The 20,389-nt window shown below is 40.9% G+C and overlaps 2 protein-coding genes across 9 annotated transcripts in view; one reads left to right on the top strand and one right to left on the bottom strand.

Moving 5' to 3' along the window:
* Positions 1–589: 589 nt before the first annotated feature.
* On the bottom strand, positions 590–10,036 carry MSANTD3 (Myb/SANT DNA binding domain containing 3). 6 transcript variants are annotated; one of them, XM_074899358.1, is made up of 4 exons: positions 9,919–10,035; positions 9,106–9,282; positions 3,690–4,135; positions 590–2,427 (listed from the first exon to the last, which is right to left on the bottom strand). In XM_074899358.1, exons 3-4 carry the CDS (start codon positions 4,102–4,104, stop codon positions 2,018–2,020), a joined length of 825 nt encoding a protein of 274 aa, XP_074755459.1. In that variant the 5' UTR covers positions 4,105–4,135; positions 9,106–9,282; positions 9,919–10,035; the 3' UTR covers positions 590–2,017. The 6 variants fall into 6 exon arrangements, with proteins under 6 accessions (XP_074755459.1, XP_074755458.1, XP_074755461.1 ...); XM_074899357.1 differs by lacking the exon at positions 9,919–10,035 and adding an exon at positions 9,512–9,642; XM_074899360.1 differs by lacking the exon at positions 9,919–10,035 and having other exon boundaries at positions 3,690–3,738; positions 3,832–4,135; positions 9,106–9,425.
* LOC141957593 (uncharacterized) overlaps positions 9,579–20,389 on the top strand; it is a 26,530-nt gene continuing 15,719 nt past the window's right edge. For 2 of the 3 annotated variants that reach the window (XR_012633128.1, XM_074899353.1), the window contains exons 1-9: positions 10,195–10,316; positions 10,810–10,913; positions 11,026–11,103; positions 12,004–12,072; positions 12,557–12,587; positions 14,719–14,778; positions 16,758–16,838; positions 17,589–17,725; positions 19,577–19,699. Coding sequence is in view for 2 of the 3 variants with exons in the window: in XM_074899353.1 (XP_074755454.1) it covers positions 11,053–11,103; positions 12,004–12,072; positions 12,557–12,587; positions 14,719–14,778; positions 16,758–16,838; positions 17,589–17,725; positions 19,577–19,699 (552 nt within the window). In the remaining variant the exon portion in view is untranslated. Of the gene's footprint in view, positions 9,669–10,194; positions 10,317–10,809; positions 10,914–11,025; positions 11,104–12,003; positions 12,073–12,556; positions 12,588–14,718; positions 14,779–16,757; positions 16,839–17,588; positions 17,726–19,576; positions 19,700–20,389 lie in introns of those variants that run through there. The other variant, XM_074899354.1, reaches the window with a different exon arrangement.

Genomic DNA, 20,389 nt, shown 5'->3' with positions numbered 1-20,389 from the left:
TTTCAGACCATAGAATGCAACCTCAGAAAAAGGTCCTTGCTCCTGTTTACTTCTTTCTTTTGTCTCTGCTTTTATTATACCTTCCAATAGTGTTTCCATTCAGCAGAAAAATAGTGTCCATAATGATATCCTTCTCTGGAAGTCCTGTGCTTCCTTCATACAGCCAATTTATAAGAAAACTGACTGTTGTCAAAAAGATCTATCCTCAGATTTCATACATGGCCTATTTTTTTTCATCTTGCAGCAGCTCTGCAATTTTTTTTTTCTCTCTCATAGAAGTTGTACTAAATCACTCCCATTGCAACTACTGGTGTTAGCATGTTGAAGAGAGCAATGTACGTACCACAGCGTTAACCACAGTGAGGACTGTGGTTGATAATGGCAGTGCTTGCGAAGATGAATCACCAGCAGGGAAACCAGTTCAAGAAAAAGAAACATACAAAAAAAAAAACCAAAACAAAACCAAAATAAACTCACTCCACCAGAAGGAAGATCCAAGGAAGAGACAGGAGTGTGATTGGGAATGTAGTTTTATAACATACTCAATTTGAGTATATTGCTCACTGTATGGACTAGCCCTCACAAATCATGGTCTGAAAATACTTTATTGAATAATGGGATACTCAGGTTTTTCAATGGAAGTGTATGATTTTGCTCATTTTTCTCACTGCTTCAAATGACAGTTATACTCCTTCCTGTAAAACAGCTTTTCACACATCAGAAGTTCTTAAAAATCTTTGTGGAGTTCTGTATTTCATATTCTTAACCCTTGCCCCCCTAGGCTAAATAATTGCCTGTGAAGGATTATCTTTATTTGTGCTTTCTTACCATCTACTATTCTGGATCACCTCTCTCTCCCCCCCATCACCTCTGTGGGGACCTTCATGTGAATGCTTTCATACAAATCATGTCCGTCACTGACAGCAATGGCAAGAATCACAGCACCGTAACACTGGACAGAACAAAACAAAACAGAACAGTGGTCCAAGACAGGAATGATTCCCTTGAACTGTTTCCCACCCTACATGAAGGAAAAGAGAGTCTTAGTCTTTTCTTCTAGCTAGGGAGAGGTTGAAATACTCAGGCTAGCTGCTATGCTATCAAGTATTGCATAGGGAAATAGAGGGAGACTTTGCCAATGGACTGGCTAGCTCATGACATTTTAAGAGCTTTATGAATTGTTAAAAAGCTCTTCCCCTCAGAATGGCTCCAGGTGAACAGCACACAGCACCGGCAGCACCATGTGACCCTCATATTTCAGTATTCTACTTGAATACAGTATGGGCCTGGAAAAGAAAGGACAAGCACAATGTTTTTTTAGGAAGAAGTCACCTTCTTTCCAACTTCTTAAGGGTCAAGGATCAAACAACTGGAGGACCAGTTCACAATCATTCTCTCAATCAGCCAGCCAGCTGGAAAATATTACCGTTATTCATAAGCAAAGGGCTCAGTTACTACAGTGGTCCTTTTGCTACTTTCTTCATTAACACATCTTCTATAAAGAATAAATTATGAACTATATTAACTAGAGTTGAGGGTTTTTTTCCTAAGCCCCAGCCTAACAATCCAACCAATACCTATCAATCACCTTTTGTCTCAATTTCAGAGAGAAACTCCAACCCTTGCTTTCATTTGGGAAATGGTAGATAGGAGGAGGAGATAGAAATAAACACTCTAACCTGATGTTTAAAGCTGTAAAGATTTCTTAAGAACACCCAATGTAAGAATACCCAGAGTACCTTAAATTTCAAAAGGATGTTAGGGTATTCTGAGAGGAAAATATGTTCACATTTTAGAACAGTGCGTGTCTGAGAGTTAAACAAACTACCTACAAATGAACAATACAAGTTTTCCCCTTGGTGAACGCTACCACTGTTACCCTAAACATTAAGAGTCAAAGTGTGTTCACTATAAGCCAGGCACCTATCCCGTTACTGTACATTCACATTAAAAAAACGTCTTTCCAGTGCATGTTACTCATAAATGTGCTCAGACTGACTCTCTGCCCCTTTATGGTCTACGGTGAATTAGGAAAGGGTCTGTTAAAGGATGATACAGGCCATTCTTTGGTGATGGTCTGCAGTTTTCTCTCCCAATACATTTTCTTTTTATTTAGGACTTCCATTTTAATCCTGTGTTCTTCTTCAGCCATCTCACATTCTCTTTCTATTTGCTGTATTTTTGCCACATGAACTTCATTCATTTGGATTAACTGCAGTTGCAAAATTGACATTTGCTGATGATGTTCTTCCTCATGCATCTTTTTCAGAGCACTTTCCTGAGATGCTTTACTTCTGTAGTTCTTATCTGCTGCTATTCTGACATCAGAACACGAAGGCTCAGGTTGGGAGGTACCTTCACATACTGGGAAATGTACCAGTTCTTTCTCTTCATCGCAAAGTTCTCTATTTGAGACAACAAATGACTCTGCAAAACATAAGAGGAAAAAGTATTATAGAATTCCCTTTTTCTCCCTCAGGAAACATCAACTTGTGATAATATAGTTATTGGTGTATCATCTAAACCTCACACTTCTGTACCATAGTACAGGAGCCACTACATAATGCAGTTCTGTTACAGAATACTAAGGAGATAATGGTCTGAAATGAACTGCTTTGGGCTCTGTTGATAGACCTCCACGGCTATAATGGAAGCTCAGAATACTAAAGTGAATGCAGCAGTTTAAGCCAAATCCATATGTGACTTGCAGTATTTTAATGAAAGACCCGAGTATCAGAAGAAGAGCTGCATCAACATTAATACCAAGAGACTGAGGGAATATTGGGAAGAATACTATTTATTACTTCCTTATCACTACAATGTCATAAATGCAATGGTATATATTCTCAGGAAAAAATTACATTATTCTGACTTTGATCAGAGTTCTAGCAATTCTTCTGAAATAAAAGAAACTACTCATGGAATAAAACAGTTGCCACTGCAAATAAGGGTCTCAGAATACATTCCTTTACAAATCCTGATGACTATTTCTGGTAAAAACTATTATGAAAGAGACATTGTAAGAATGTTATCTAACAATGTAGTTACTGTTGTCTTTTGAGCAAGTACAGTCTTCTATGTCTGATCCTGACATACTACAGTTTGCAAGAAACTGCTGTAGCCACCCTTCCTTCTGGTTTTGGATTATTCCTTCTGTGTATGCTTGCCAAACAAAGAAGAATGTAGTGCTGAACTTTTTCAGAAAGGCCATTCTCCAGTGTGGACTGCAGTGTGAAATATGGCTCTACATCCTCTTTTTAATCCTTGAAAACAAAGGAGGAAAGACCTACAGGGAACTCTTGCAGCAGACAATTATGTATGAATTTGTTGCTGGTGCCTTTTTTTTTTTTAAATGCTCAGACAACCTCTTCCCATCAAAATGATGGTTTATAAAGGATCAAAATATCCATGGGACAGTTCTCTGGAAAGCCAGCATGATAGCTACTGTGATGTTTACCACAGAGTAGCAAATATGTCAAAAACTGATGAAAAAAAAAAGAGTAAAATCTCAGTTTAACTCCTGGGGGCCTAGGGAAATACACAGAGTCTTGTAATATCATAGCTCTGAAATTACTTTTCTATAACCAGCAGTCACAGCTAAGTGGAGAGATTTAGACTGCTGAAAGAGAATCACTGCCAAAATCACATACAAAACAATACTACTTGCATCATTACAGTAACATTTATACCTTGACTGGAAGCATCAGGCTGATATTCCGAATCTTCTTCTGGTGGGCTCTGCAAAAAGTACATTTGCTCAGGCATTATGCTGGCAATCTTCTCTTTCCCTATGATGTGAGTATTTATAAGTGGACTAATACTTCTTTTTACCTTCTCCCGCCTTTCATGTGCCATTATCTTTTTTGTCCGTGCCTTGATATTTTCCCAGCATTTCTTTAACTGTTTGAAGTCTCGCAGTGATACACTGGGCTGTGAATTATATTCATGAGCTAGTGCTTGCCAGGTACGTTGTTTCAGAGCAATAGTTCTTGCATCACTTTTTTTACATTCAAGCACGTATTTGTATTTTTCAACTAATGCAAGCAGCACACTCTTCTCCACTTCTGAGAAGTATTTAGCCGGCTTTATTATTTCGTTTTGCATTTTCTACTGTTTCTCCAAGATGCCAAAAATCCTATGAAAACAATGTTGAAAGCAAAAAAAACAAACACAAATTAGAACTGATTACAGTATCAAGAAACTGTGTTTCAGCAAATAACTCCTAAGAATAGCTTCTGATTCTAACACAATTTTCTAGAATAGTTTGTGAGTAGTTCTAAAGTACATAATGAAACATTCAGGTAAGATACAGTATAATCATATGCTGTTTACTATTGCCACTTCAGCAGCTACGCAGTTACAGATGTATACCATCATGAGAAGCTTCTTGTCTTTGTTACAATTTGTCTTGATACAAAATACTCAGTATTCAATTTACTTAACTTGTTTTCCTATTTATTGTACTTTGTTACACCCAGAGTGTTTTCAGAGACCTGAACTGTGGGACAAGTTCTGAAATCCAGCTCTTGACAGCTTCAGGTTTAAGCCTAAAGCCACCTTCAGCAGGTTTGGGTTTCCTTTGGCACACAAAAGACCCTCTTCTGCCCTTGCTGACTGCATATAGCTAACTTCTCCCTTCTCTCTACAGTATTTGAAAGTTGTATGAGAAAAGATAGTAATCTTTTTAAAGACTTCTGCCAGTTTGGTTGTCTCCGATGCTCAGCCCTCCTTGACTGACATCCAACAGGCAGCAGGATCCTGACTACCATTATAATACTGAGAAGAGGAAAGGGTTGCAAGAAGACATGAAATAATTATGGAAACTAACCACTCAGAAGGTACAGGTCCTTTGCCCTTTACTGCTGACTGTGTGTAGCACTTTTCCTCATGTTTGCACTGCTGGTCACTCTCGAAAGCGATCAGGCTAAAAAAAGTTTTGGCCTCACTCAATACGTCCACTGCTATATACTCACACAATGTTAACAACTGCCTCTTCTTCTCAAGCCTAGGACTTACATAGTCAATAGGAAAAGGGTAGATGATACCAGGGAATTCTTAGCCACACACACAAAAAGAATAAAGCAGTGTTTCCTTGAATTATCAACATACGACTGTGCTGCAAGATGCTGGGTTTTTTTCTTTTATCTTTCCACACTTCTTTCCCCATTCCCTTCCACTACTACTATGCAACCCCAATTACTTTTACATTTTGGGCAGAAACTTCTGGATAGTTAAGTAGAAAAAGGGGGGAGCAATGTTCTTAGCTCACATGTCTTCTGCTTTTAATCATAAAACTGAGATGGAACATATCTAATAAGATAATCGGTTCATATTCCTAACAGTCTAGGACACTCCCCAAACAAATTTTCTGGTATTTTGCCCATTGTTTCCACTACATCCTTTATAACATTACTTGAAAATGCAATAGATATCAGCAGAGATTTCCTGTTTTCAATATCTTTTTCCTTAGCTTTACTGCACTAGCACTCTCTTCATACCATCCTTGTAATTCCTTTCCTTGAAAAAACTTAATACTTATTCTCACCTCTTTCAGTGAAAGTAATTACTTATATTTACAAAGAAAGCTAACAGACAAGCTAATATCAAACCAAGAACCCAACTCTGGCATAAGAACAGGAGCTTTCTCAAGTAGCCCATGAGATACAGCAAAACCCAGCAAAACAAAGGAGTTGAAGAATAGAGGAGGCAGTAGAACAAAACCTAAATAGCAAAACTGAAACAAAGTGAACAGAAATAAGTAACAGTCTAAGTTAAGTATGTTAAGTCAGTAGCAGTATGCAAGTTGTACTCCTGCTGAAAAAGAGGCAGCACTCAGTTTGTACTTTCTGTGACTGCTCATCTGGGTAATCACCAGGCATGTACTGACTGGACAGCCAACACCTGTGTGGTTCCTGGCTAGTCACAGTTCTGCTGTCTCTTACCAAATGCCAGTGTCATGAGGACGTGGGAGAGCTGGAGTTTCTACAGCAGACAGGGGACAAAAGGAAAGATCCATTGGAAACCAGACTTTATTGGTTCTACTGCTCGCAGAACAGCTTGTTTATTTTGCAGGAAAGAAAAAGGTGGAAGAAGGAAGACAGTTGGGTGGCTGAGCATAAGGAAGACAGTTCCCTGATCCAGCACTTCCTCCATCACTCTATACCAAGTTATTTATTACTCTCTGCGAAAACTTAGTCAGCCCACATGGTGACAGGAATTCTTAAATACCTATAATCCCACAGAGCAAACTAAGTGTATGTAAACAAACTTGAAAGCATCACATATCAATCATTATAATGTCTAGGTCTAATAGAAGAGAACATCTGCTTCAGAAGTTCCTTAAATAAAAAATAAAAAGAATAAGCAAAAAGTCAGGAAACTGACATCCTAACAAAGAAGATATCAAAAACTGGCAACTTTGCTCCATCAAACAGCTCTCAAAATATGTAAATTAAGAGACCCATAATGAAATGGATTCTAATCTATTTTACTTACACAGTTATTGTACCATTCCAAACCACTGAGTTGCTTTGGACAGCTCCTGAAATGAAATTCTTAGGACTAAATGTTGATGCTTCAATCTGTCTTAGCCTCAATTTCACCAAGGAACAAAAGGAAAAGCAGTCCTACCAGCAAGTTGTAAGGTTCGATAGCTCATGACCCTGAAAAACCAGGATCAGAGATTTCATGTGATCAGAGGTGGCTGATTCTCTCTTCTGATGATACATGTAAATCTTACTTCTAGCTTTGAAAAGGTATGAGAGTCTCAGACCAAAAATCATGACATCTCTGTGTGTAGAAAATCCCTTTAATGAGAAAGCCAATGGATTTTCAGGAACTTTTGAGACTATGTTCAAAAAGTTAAACAACGATACTGGGACTTCTGGATTTCAGGTGTTAAATATTTAACTACACAGACTGGCAGAGATCAACTGATATCAGTAAATATTTAAAACATTTCCAAATATGACTTCATATATATTAACAACCTATGTACTAGGGTAAAAACACATCTTTCATGGATAGAGCCAGAGCAAACCCTTAAGTATTGCTTTCATACCACACTATCATTTATTGTTATTATTTTTACTGGGGTAGCATCTGAGATCGCTAGCCATAAGCTCAAATACTGTACATTTAAAAATGGAAATGTAGGTCCTACTCCAAGAAGAATACAATACATTAGTCTTTCCTTCCCCCATACACATTCCTAACTATTTTTTCCTACACATACACACTATACTTGTATCCTTTCCATGAAGAAACCAGGATGATGATTTTGGATGTGTAAAAACTCAAGAACTGGTGAGAGTGATTAAATGCACTTACTACACAGAAGAAAAGAGTTCTTAAAGATTCTTTTCAAGCTCTTGCATGCTTAGCCTGCTTGCTTCAATGAATTAAAGCCCATTTTCAATTAGGTAAATAAAAAGCATTCAGAGATGTCAGAGAACTTTGAATACTGAGAAGTTGCAGCAAAACACCACCATATATATTTATATACACCTGTTTTTCCTTATGCATATCCACCACCTTCTGGCAGCCCACTGGTTCCTCTGTAGAACATGAGAAAGGACTCTCACAAACCCAAACAATTCCCATTTCGAGGCTCAAAGATCCTTCCAGGACATATGCCCAGGATGGGAATTTAGCATGTTGGAATCTGCACTGAAATGGAAGCTGTCTACTGTGTATAGCACATACAGTAAACAGGATTGATTTGGGAATGTGTAGGCACATGAGGACCATCGCACAATAAATTCTAAGAAAAAAGAATGGAGGTTTCTCTCACTCTTACAGATGCCCAGGCTCTAAGACATATTCAGTAAGGAATTACTTTATCCTAAATATCTTCTGGCATGGCTCAGTTCACAGCTTGCCTTAAAACAAATCAGTGTCCTAAGTACTTGTCCTCTCACACAAACCTTTATTGCTATAAAATAACAAGAATATCTCTCAGCTCCTCATTTTTACTTTGAAATGTTGTGTGGCATTCTTCTTTTAAAGACTAAGGGACGTGCTGTGATCTGCTGGAAGAATATCTTGAAAAAAAATTACACAAGTGAAGAAGTGCACATATGTTCATAAATACATATATATATTATTTTGCTTGCATACACCTAAACATACACCCAAACTTCAACCAGCTGCAAAGAAATGCATTAAAAAAAATCACTTCAGATTGGCATGTCTGAGCATTTTCAGTCCCCGAAAATTTTTTGTAGGCATAAGAAAATGCAAATAGGAGGTTATGGTGGAAGATTTAACCCCAATGTTAAGGTTACACTATTAAATCCAAAGAAAATAGTTTGCTAGCAAACAGTGGTCACTTATGGTGTGAAAATGGAATTCCTTTATCAATGACAACAGGATTACTACCAGAAATAGTTAAGGATTCAAAAAAAGATTTATTTAACCAACTTAAATTGCAGATGAAGTTTTAAGCATAGTGAGTAATTAACAGCATTAGAAATCAATCACAATTCTGCCCTTTTCAGCCAGTCTTTAAGGGTGAAAGAAAGACATGGAAATGCAATGACCCAAACTAGTCACAACAGGTTTATATTTCATTTGAATGACAGAACTAGCAGTAAACAGTATCCTTCTTCCTCAGATGTTAGGTTTTCCTCACAGAGCTTCCATCGGAGTGTTCCAGGCCTGACCCTGTCTACCCAGAGACTTGAAATCACTAATTACTTAGTGCCTATTACAAATACCAACGAGGTCGATATGGAAATTGTGTTACATATAATCAGATACTAAAACAAAAAACCTCTTTGGATACTTCCCCCCCATTTTAATACACATTATTAGTTGTCAGGGATCACCCAGCAAATGAACAAAATAAAATGTTAGTAAAAATTAACAGTACTTTGCCTAAATTTCTCCTGGCAAATTTTATATACATAAGCACGCAAATGATTTTTTTTTTTTTAAATATATAGAATTTTGCCTTATATATACATCCACACAGACACATTTTAAGAGGGCCAACCCGCTACCTATTGAGGACACAGTTTGTGCAAAGAAAGGTAATGGACGCAGGTTGTTATTTCGAACGATTGTCTGATATCTACCAAAAATAGGCATAAACAGGAATCCTACCAGAGTCTCCTGCACCCGAACTTCTCAAACATTAACTCGAGCTTGTTTTTATTTCCTCGCTAGCTCCTCTTCTGCTTGCACGAGAAAGGAGAGCAGGTCCCGGCTCGACAAAGGCGGCCGCTCCACCCAGGGCGGGCGGGCATGCAGGCTGCGGCTGGGGCGCGGGGCCAGGGGCATCTGCCGCGGCGGGAGGAAGGGACAGCGGTCACCCTCGCACCCGGAGACCGCGCTCTGCCGTGCCTGCGGGGACAACCCCGCCCTGCAGCCCCCGCGTTTCTCCCTTCTCGTAACAAAGCGCCGCCAAGAGCCGCCGCCGCCGGCTCGGCTCGGCTCCCCTCCCTCCCCCTCCTCCTCCTCCTCCTTCCCCGCCCCGCGCTGGGCGGCCAGGCCTGCCTGCCTCCCTCACCTCCCCGCCGGCAGGTCGCCGGCACCTCCTTCAGCTTCCCGCAAACCCCGCGCTGGATTTCCGCCTTCCTCCGCGCACGGCCGGCACGGCACCGGCCTCTCTCCCGGGAGGGCCGGGCGGTGGCGAGGAACCGTCCCGGGGGATCCTGAGCCTTCAGGTGCGGCGGCGCTGGGAGCCGGGGTTTGGGGGACACAGGACACGGCGCGGGGTTCGTGTTCTGGGGAGCGACGTGCGGACACCCGGCGGCCGCCAGAACGGGCTAGGCGGCCCCGCGGGCGGAGCTCCCGGGCCGCAGGTCGCTAGCGCGGCACCCCGCGCCTCCTCTGCGGAGCGGGGCGGCACTGGGGGCCCAGGCCCCGCCCGCCCCGTCCCGGTGCAGCGGCAGAAGACGCCAGCTCGGGCTTTACCTCCGACAGCGCCCGGCGGAACGACGCGCGTGTGCGCCAGCGCCCCCAGCGGCGGCCGGGGGTGCCGCGCCGTCCCTCCGCCGCCAGCCGTCCTCTCCCGCCGCCGCGCAGCTCCGGGTCCTCGCTGCCGTGCCGTACCGTCCCCCGGGAGGGCCGGCCGGGCTCCCGCGCCCCTTCCTTCCGCGCCGGCCGTGACGCGGTTCCTGCCCGCCCGGTGCGCCCCGGGCCCCGCCGGCGGTGGCGGCGGCTGAGAGCGTGACGGCGGGCGGGCGCGCGCGCGAGCCGGTTGGCGGGAGGCGCGCGCCCTGCCCCGCCCTCCGGCCCCTCCGCGGGTGCCTGTGGAGGAGCGGGGAGCCGCGGCGGCGGTTCGTGCGGCGGGGAGTCGCCCCGCGAAGCCGGTAGGTGGCGAGAGGCCGGCGCGGCAGCGGGGGGTGTCGGCGGCCGCGGGGTGCCGGCTCCCTCGGCTCCTCCGGGCGCTGCCCGCTCCCGGGCTGGGGTAGGTCGGGCGCCGCGGCGGCCCGGCCGCTCCCCCCGGGTCCTTGCGGGAGCAGGTGCCCGTCCCCTCCCCGGCAGAGCTGGAAGTGTCGGTAAGGCCACACTGTCCCGCGACCTGCGGGCTCAGCTCCGCGGGCGGCCCGGGGGCCGGCTCGCTATCTCGGCGCCTCTGTTCCGTGGGGTTCGTAGCTTCTCCCCCGCCGCCCCGCGCCGTCACGGTCCGGAGTGGGATCGTGCTTTTCTTCACAAAACCCTGTCGTGTTCTTGTTGCAAATGCAGACTTCGGGCGCTGCGTGTCTTCCGTCCCAGCCCATGCGCGCATTCAATCCCAGGAAAGAAAGGGGAAGCTTGAAATAGTTGGCATTAGTTTTGTTTCCTGGCTTTGTGTTTCCTCAGGGAAACTCTTGGAGAAGAATTGTTTCTTTCCACGCTGTACTTTTGATCTCAAGTTAAAAATCCGATCGCTGGCCTGGAGGTGTAAAGGTTGAGTGTAACTGAAGGTGAGGCACAAATTAGAATTGGAATAAGCATGACCCTTAAGTAGGTGCAACAAGAATATGAATGATTTTGTGAAGCTAAAACTAGTTTGCAGTCTTTTTGTAATTTTCTTAGATCTTCCTTATCATCTAAAAATCAATTATGGATCCTGAAGCTGAGATAAAGAAGCAAGTAAACCCTTTCTATTGCAACGTAAGTATTTCTTACAGAAAATTTTAACTAATACAAAATAATTTTGGTAGAACAAAGTTGGACTAAACCAAGTGTGAATTTTTTTTTCTCTTGAGCAAAATTGATGAATAGCACTGGAATATAACTTATTTTGTTGTCTTTGTCATGTTTGACATGGATGTGTGTGTCAGGAACTAATTTATTACAATGAATATTTTTTATAATATTATGTTTTTAGATAAAGGCATTCTTTTAAAGTGGAAGGTTAAACTGAAGCTTCTCTTCAGAAAACAAAGATCCTAATTTATCAAAGGTTCTCAGATTTACTGCTGTTGGTTTTAAGCATCTTTGTTTTTTAGAGGAGGAGAAAATATTTGGTCTGCCTTGGTTCATTCACATGAATTTAAACCTAATCTGCTCCTGTTCTGAACCAGCCCAGGCATAAACCAGGTGAGACTGGAAAAATTCATATGCCTGTGAGTGAGGCAGACCCCAAACTGATCAGAGTGAATGTGTTAGTCTGGATGCAGCACTGAGGAGAACTGGCTCATCTTAAGACAGGTGTACTGGCTTGTTTGTTAGAGTTATGCCATGCCTCTGGTTCAGACTTGGTAAATAGTGTGTGAGGAAGAGCTTGGATCTGTCTTTCCACACAAAAATATGCTATTCAGATAGCTGCAGGGTTCTGGACACATCTGAAATGTTTATGTGATGGGGAGATTCCTTCTCATTCCACTGTATTTTGGTGGTTTTGGAGCCTCATAAAGAAAAGTTCTAGAAGCTGCTTTAGTTTGTCATTGGAGGAGTAGTACTTACCTATACTGACATTTCAATAGCAGATTTGTTTTGTTTTGATATCAGTGATATGTTTTTATTGTTGGCTCGTGTGCAATGCTATAGAAATACTTCTCTTTAACCTAGATTTGCAAAATCTGGTGTGCTTCTGCATTAAACTTGCAGACTCACTTCCTTGGATTCAAACACAAGACGGTAAGATCAGTTTTTGAATGCACCTTTTGTCAGATTTTACAGATATACTTAGCAGTAGAATATGGGTTTGAAATCTATTTTTAGTGTAGTTTTAAAACGTGCAATTTCAGATATTTAGCTGGTTTTGTTGCTTTACTATTTTGTTTACTGTGATGAAGTATAACTTAGTTTTGTACATTAGTCCTATCAGAAAATGTTGTTACAACTTTGTCTCGTATTCTGAATTAGTAAAGACGATGCATGAGAATACGTGGCTGTTAATAAATGCAAAATGGAATTATTTAAATAATAGACAATCTAGGAAAAAAGATGTATGTCACTTTCAAGTTTCATGTATTTATCTATTTACCTGAGATAATGTGCAGTGTTGGTGTTAATCTAACTTAATTTATAAATAATAAAAGGTTTGCATTGTTATTTTTTGAACCTTAAGTGTGTGTCTGTCTGTCTTTCTTCCTTATTGGTTGATGACTTGGTAACTTAGGTTGAAGAAGCACTGAAAGCTCATGGCATTGGTAAGTGCAAGATTTTTTACTTCCTATCCTGCACCTTTCTCCCCACCCCAGTGTAGGTGTTTATGAAACACCCAAGAAAAAGACTTTCTCAAGACAGGTGCTTTAAGACCTGTCTCCTGTTCTTTAATGATATATCTAACCCTACAGAAATCAGTCAATATGAGCAACAGGTATGCAAAGTTTATTAAAAAGCACTAGCTACAGTACTACAAATCACCTACATTAAAGTTTTGAGAAACCTTGAAGAATTCAAGACCTTAGAGATCTTCAAGATTTAAAATAATTTAAAAAAACCCCTATGCTCCTTAAAGCATGTAGAAATGCTTTTTCCGTATATACTTTATATTTGGTTTATGAAAGAACTTATTAGAAATATTTTAATTAGCTGAAGCAAAGTATTTTTAATAGGTTTAATATATCATTAAACCTTCCCCAGGTCTTTCTGAAGTGCTTTAGTTCCAGAAAGAACGAAGGTCTAACTATGTTCGTAATAGTTTTCCTACTTCCGTTTCATGACAGTGCGCTGCTCCTAGAATTTGAAAGTTGTGGCCTAAGTTATGCGTAGTCATTGCGCCTACCCAATCTGAGAATTTTTGTATGGACTGTAAAGGAAATTTTCAGTGATTAAATATTTAGCAGCTGGATGCTGCTGAAACGGATGCTCTGAAATGTTTAGAGGTGAACCAGCGTTATGTCTTTTTATTTCTTCTATTTTTTTAAAGGATTGGTTGGCCACTAAAAGACTTGCTGAGTTCTAGTGACCAGAATATGATTTGTGTTTTTAGAATCTTTGTAGGGTTATCTTCTTAACACTTCATTTCCTTTCTTTTACTCTTCTGATCTTTCCCTTAAGACCGTTTCAGAAGGTTTGTGGTAATGCAGCTGATATTAAGCAACATCTAATTTACAGGCATGAGCTGGCAGCTTCATCAATTGTCAACACAATATAGTTTGTAACTTAAATACTCAGTAAGAGTTTTCATTAAGATTATCTCTGTAATCAAAACATATGTGACTCTTTCTGATGCAGTAGTATAGGTTGAAGCCTGCTGACTCTTGCCTTCTATTTAGGGTTTATTGTAAGCCTTATGCTCAACTTCTTATCAGTATCTGATATTTTAGTAAGAGATTACTTGCAACAGGAGAGTAACAGGGTTGAGGGGCATTCAAGAGATGAAAAAATTCAGATTTGCCCTTAGCTGGTGTTATTTCAGGCACTGCTAGTGATTTGTTTGTTTGTTTGTTTATTATTTTCATGTAGTAAAATGCTGACTTTTCTGAATTTCTGAAATCCTGTTCTTTTTTTCTTATAGCGAGCCCATTAAGCCTTTATTCAAGGAATAGCAACTTGCTGCCTTTGCATGCTTGGCATTCCTCTCCCAAACATACAGAATCTCAGCTCGTACAGATGTCTTTCTGGGTTCCTCAATGGCAAATCATGTTAATGTGGTCATCTCTGTCTTACCTTTCTTAAGGTTCTGCAGCTCCAGCCATATCATGTGCCATGTGTAGACAGAAAAAAATATTTGTTTGGGAAGGGGATAACTGCAGACCTTTGAAAAAGACAGCAGGGTTGTGGGCTGAGTCAAGTGCCCTGGCTGGCAGTGTGTGGGCTGTCAGTTTAAGCACCTTAAGTTCAGTGGATTTAAACTGAATTGCTCTGATGTACTGGATTATTGTAGCCCTGCAATTTGTGAAATGAAGCTTGGTTCATTATAGAATAAAAGATATTTGCACTGTAGTGAATCAGTCAGGCTTTTCCCATGTTGCAGGTTGTCTTCTATATAAGGTAAATTACAGCCATAATTTTTTACAATTTAAGCCACTGTTTAACAGTTTAATTTTGTGATGTGTTTTTGAACCCATGTTGTGTGCTATCTAGTGGCTTGATTGGTCATCTTCTCTGCCTGCTTTATTGAATTGCCTAACATTAAATAACTGTCATTGTTTGGTGTAAATATTTTCTCTTTGTTTTTTGACAAAAAACCTCATAGCACATTCAAAACTAAGCTTATTTTTCTCATGTCAGCAAAAGCTCAAAAGAGTTTTATTTAGAAAAAATCCATTATCATATCAAATTGGTTTCTGTACTTACAATGTTATTTCCACTTCTGGTTTGTTTTTTGTTTAGTTAAAACAGCAAGTGGCTCAGGGGAGCAAGTGAAAACACCTGCAAAACTTCCTGATTATGGTAAGAATGTTTAAGGCAAAAACCCCCCAAAAACGTGGAAGAAATAAAAAGTTTTGAGGTACAGTGTTGCAAGTGATGTTGTGGTTTGAGCCCAGAGAGCAACTGAGCACCACACAGCTGCTTACTCACTCCTTCCCCTCAGACATGGGAAGGAGAAAATAAAACAAAAGGCTCAGGAATCGAAACAAGGACAAGGAGGGATGACTCACCCATTAGGGTCACAGGCAAAAGACAGACTTAATTGGGGAAGAAAAAGAACATCAATTTAATTCAAACACCACCACCACTTAAGAATCAGACAGAGTAGCACAGTGAGAAGTATAACCGCATCTTAAAAACACCCTCTCCCATCCCTCCCTTCTTCCTGGGTTCAGTTTTGCTCCCGATTACCTCCTCCTCCACCAGCAGTGCAGGAGTCAGGGAACTGGGTTGTGGTCAGTTCATCACACTCTGCCACTGTCTCTGCCACTCCTTCCTCCTCAGAGGGAGGACTCCTCACACTCTTCCTCTGTTCCAGTGTGGGGTCTCTCTCACAGGAGACAGTTCTCCATGAACTTTCTCTGACATGAGTCCTGCCCTTGGGCTGCAACTCTTCACAAACTGTTCCATTGTGGGTCCCTCCCACAGGCTGCAGTCCTCCCAGCAACACACTGCTCTAGCATGGGCTTCCCACAGAGCCACCTGCTCCAGTGTGGGGTCCTCCACAGGCTGCAGGTGGGCATCTGCTCCACTGTAGGCCTCCATGGGCTGCAGGGTGTCCCGATCCAATGTTGGGGGAGGTTTCAATATGATCCCAAGAGCGAGTTTAAGACACAAACGAGGTCAAATGCCTTATACCCCAAATAGGTTTTTATTATTAAAAAAGTGAAGAGGGGTAGCAATAGGACAGAATAGAAGGAAAAGGCAGAAATAAAGCAAGGATGCAGGATAGGGCTGCAAGAATAGTCACCACCATGGATCCAGCAATGTCCTGTTGGTCCTCAGTCTTCAGTTCTTCAGTGGTGGGTGCACAGGGATCTGGCTTCGATGGTAGATGCAAAAAGAGAAAGATTTTCTGCTGCCTTTTTAAGTTCATCGTACCAGCTGATCAGCAAGCTTATCTACTTGCGTTAGTTTTTTTTTCTCTGGTCCAACAGGTTTTGTTGCATCCTGCGTCAAGGGCAGGAACGTTTGACGCTTATCAGTTCATTAGCAATGCATGCGTGGGGTCTGGCCTACGCAGTAGAGCCACACATGGCTACAGGATGGGGCCAGCTCAGTCCATGTCTGCCCCTTTGAGGCTTATGTAAAGAGTCTGGACAATGCAACCGCCAAGAAGTGGAGAGTGCATCCTTCAATACACTCTTGCTTCTCTGGGCAGCATCCCCCAGACCAATTCACAGGCCGCAGCAGCTTCTTTTGGAGGTTTGCACAGACACAAGCAAGCTTTGAGACAGTCATAGGACATTTCAGTCTCTAACACAGGGGCACAGCCTCCCCTCTCACCACGGGATGCAGGGTCTGCTCCAGCACACCTCTCCCCCTTCCTCCTTTCTTTCGCTGACCTTGGTGTTTGCATAGGTATCTCCCTCACAGCTCCTCATTCTCTCAGGTTCCCACTTCTTAAATATGTTATCATAGAGGTGTAGCCACCGTTGCTAATGGGCTTGGTCTTGGCCAGACACGGGTCCAGCTGGGAGCCAGGGGAGCTTTGAGAAGCTTCTCACAGGGGCCACTGCAAAAAATATGCTATAAAAGGAGTGCAAATAGGATTGGGGAGGGATAGCATTTCTCAATAACTGACTTAATTTGTGATGTGGGGCCATGTGTAAGCAGGGATTTACTTGAATGTGAGTTTCTCAGCATATTTTCTCTAGGCCAAAGGTTAAACTCAGGAGTTTGTTTCATTTTGGAGTGTTTTTGTGATGTGTTGTGCGACCATGAAGACTGATTGATAGATGGATGATTTGGGATTACATAAAATTGACTTTATCTTACAGTGCAAACTGAGCTAGAGAGGTTTCATGGACAGACCTTGGAAGAACAGCTTAATACATGTAAAGATTCAGAACCTGCACTTGGTGAGGACTTTTAATACTGTAACTGTTTGTTTGTGTGATGTTTACTTTTAAAGAGTATTGATTAATTTTTTAAAATGTAAAATTAGGTGATGTGTAATAAAATCTTACTATATTTACAATGAGTACCCAATATGAAAGTGACTGATCGTAGTGACAAAATCACTGGATTTGGCTTGGAATATTTTTGATTAGGGTAGATGTCAACGGATAAAGCCCGGGTATCAAGAATAACACCAATATGGTTTGCCAGCTTGATCCAATTTTATTAAGTACAGAGCATCTTATATACTATTAGGGCGTGATCACATACAGCTAAACAAGCTGTGATTGGTTCTAAGCTACTGTCCACAGGTAGATACCACATGTTGAGAATATTCTCTAGAAACAATCTAAGGTGATATGACAAAAATGAACTTTGACTGAAATGATCGTTACTATTTGAAGCTTAACTGCCCATCCTGTGGAGGGAAGAGAGAATGAACTGGACAGGAAAATAACTATAGGGGCATATATTAAAATACATTCCCTTCTAAATAGTTACAAAAGAATTGTTGCTATTACTTTTTTAGATTTTTTTTTTTTAATTGTCAAGTCCTATGTGGTAAACATAAGGCATCTTAAAAAAATGCAATTTTGTACCTTTAGTGTTGGGGAAGTCTAGACACTCAAAGAATAAAATAACTGATGGTTCTAAAAACATGTTTGGCTTGCAGTAGTAATCATTTCTTTTAATGTTTCTTATTAACACAGGACTTAATTATATAATTGAATACCGATCAAAAGACAATTTCCCTTTTCTCTATGAATGTCAGCTGTGCCACTGTAAAACAGGACTAAGTAACATGTTCATGCATGTTTGCGGTTCCAAACACAGACTGGCATACCTGGTAAGTTTTTAGAGTGGTTGTTTTTTTTTTTTTTTAATGTAATGATTTCAGTAGAGAATTTGCTAGTCATATTATGATTTTTTTTTTTTTAAAAAAAGGTGTTACATAAGCTTTTGCAAAAATGTGTTTATATTGCAACTGTGCAACTGTGATACATGGATTTAAAAATCTTCTCATCAATAAGATGTATGCCTGTCCATTGCTGACACTGAGTTTTTAGTTTATTCTGGTTTGGTTGACTAGTAATGCCAATAATGAAATCTACAGCTAAAATTGACTAGAAGTAGGTTTTTGGTTAAATTTTGTATTATCTTAAAGAACTGGATCAATGAAAAAATTGTTCCATCTTTTGGATGTTTTAAATTAAAAGGAACATAATTATAAATTAACATGATGTGTATTGAATAGAGGTTGTGACATTGGACTGGGGTGGGGGGGGGGAAGTTTTATCCCCAGTTTTGTGGCTGGACAAGCCATGCAAGTTCTGTGCCTGTTTTATGGAAATTTGCAAAGCTCTTAAGATTTATGTTGGCCCACAAATGCTTAAATATATTAAGCTTCTCAGTATATTTAGAGAAAAGAGGTTTTCCAGTCTTTGAATATTTACTTGAATATATTTGTTTAGGATGGGCTTTAACAAAACTGAGAAGGCAATATTCTGAAAAATATTTTGATACTTTACATAAAATATGTGCTCAAAGTTGGAACTATATATCCCATGTATCTTGAAGCCATAGAAAGTTGTTGAGTTCATATAGCATTTTGAAGCAGTTTTAGAACTAATGTGTTATCAAGTGTACTGATCTGCAGAGATGGCCTTTGTAAACTTTCCTGCTGTTTCTTGTCATTAATTCAGATGTATATGCTGAGTTTTGATGTTGTCAGCTCTTGTATTTCTGGTTTGCTTTGAACTGTTTCCTTCAATTCTGAATCTTATGCTTGTTAACTGCACTCTGCTATATCCTTAAATACTATAAAATAATAATTCAGCAGGGATAACTTTTAAGTCATGCACCTGGGTGGATTAACCTTAGGCAGTAGGAAAGGCAGGAGACTACACGGCTGGAATTTGCTCTGCTGAAAAGGAGCTGGGGGTCCTGGTGGATGACAAGCTAAAGATAAGTAGTGTACCTTGGTGACAATGAAGGCTAACAGCAAGCTGAGCTATACTAACAAGTATATAGCCAGTAGATCAAGGGAAGTGATTATTCCTCTGTTCTTGATGCTTGTTAGGCCATATCTAGAATATTGTGTCCAGTTTTGTGCTACTGCAGACAAGAAAGCTATTGATGGAGTGAGTCCAGTGGAGAGCTGTTAAGATGGTCAGGGGGCTGAAGCACTTGTACTATGAGGAGAGGTTGAGGTAATTGGTCTTTTTCAGGCTGGAGAAGAAAAAGTGTCAGGGGGATCTAATACTAGCCCTCCAATAGCTTAGGGGAGATTATTAAGGCAGAATCAGGCCCTTTATGGACATGCTGGGCAGGAACATAAAATCAAACAAGGGATTTTTCCTACCTGACCTAAGGAAGGAGTTTTTCACTGTGAGGGCAGTCAAGTGTGGAGCAGGTTGCCCACAGAGATGGGGGAATCTGTGTATTCACAGGTTTTTAAGACCCATGTGGACAAAGCTCTGTGCGACCAGTTCAGCGTTCAGCATCAACCCTGTTCTGAGCAGAAGATTGAGCTTCAGTCCCCTAAATTACTCTGATTCTATATATAATAATTTTAATAAGTTCTACTATGTATATATAAAAGTTGACTTATTTCCTGTGATTATTAGCTGTGGTAGATCTGGAAAGATTTGTGTAGGATAAAGTGTGACTTCAGGATTTGCATTTCCTTATTTTTCAGAAACAACATTATCCTGAGATAGCAGAATCTGATGAAGTTAAGGGTAAAGGCTCCGAACTGAACAGAAAAGTTAGGCAAGTTGCATTAACAATTGAGAAGAAAGAAGGAAGAAAACAAATAAAGGTACATTTCTTTAAGAATTCCAGAAGTTTTCTATTTATTAAAAAGCCAAAAAAAGTAATTTCTGTTATGGTGGGCAGATCTGCTTTGGATGGTAGTAGAATCTTGCTTTTTTAACCTTTATTACAAGTGCTTTCTGTTATCTTAATAGTTCTTCCAGGATTATCCTGGACACAATTTCTCATTGGTCACTCCCTTCATAAGGACTTCTCTTGTTTGCTCATGCTACCTGAGTCTAGAGAAATGTGACTCTAGAGTGCACAAATAACACACAATATCTGTATTAATATTTAAGCAATTCCCAGCAGGGGGTGTGTTTATGCAAAATAATTTGTTTCATTGTTGCTAGGAAACTACCTTTATGACTTCCCTGAATTAGTTTCTGCTTTGTTAGCACCTTGTGGCAATTTTCAGAGGAGCCAGGTAAAACTTCTGGTACCACAGAGGGAAGCGTGGGAATTTGCAGGTGGATATGGGGTTATCAACAATGCCATGGATCACAGGAGCACTACAAGCTTAAATTCTTGGGGAGCTGCACCCTTAGAAACATGTTCTTCCAAAAAGATCTTCATATTGCTTTCTGTTGATGTTTACACCACAATAGTATTTAGAAATGTTATTGTGTTTAAGCTCATTATGTCCTGCCCATGTGAAAAAAGACCCCTGGTTCTTTCTGTGTGATACAATCATAGC

This window comes from Athene noctua, chromosome 2 (assembly GCF_965140245.1).
Source record: "Athene noctua chromosome 2, bAthNoc1.hap1.1, whole genome shotgun sequence".
In the NCBI taxonomy this organism is placed as follows: Eukaryota; Metazoa; Chordata; class Aves; order Strigiformes; family Strigidae; genus Athene; species Athene noctua.
Note: the sequence above shows the minus strand (reverse complement) of the source record. Positions and strands in the feature narration are given on the sequence as shown.

Coding starts and splice junctions, on each gene's coding strand:
- MSANTD3 (XM_074899356.1), bottom strand. CDS start 4,104: ATGCAAAACGAAATAATAAAGCCGGCTAAATACTTCTCAGAAGTGGAG. Junction 2,428..3,689: donor GCCTGATGCTTCCAGTCAAG/GTATAAATGTTA, acceptor TATGTTTTGCAG/AGTCATTTGTTGTCTCAAAT.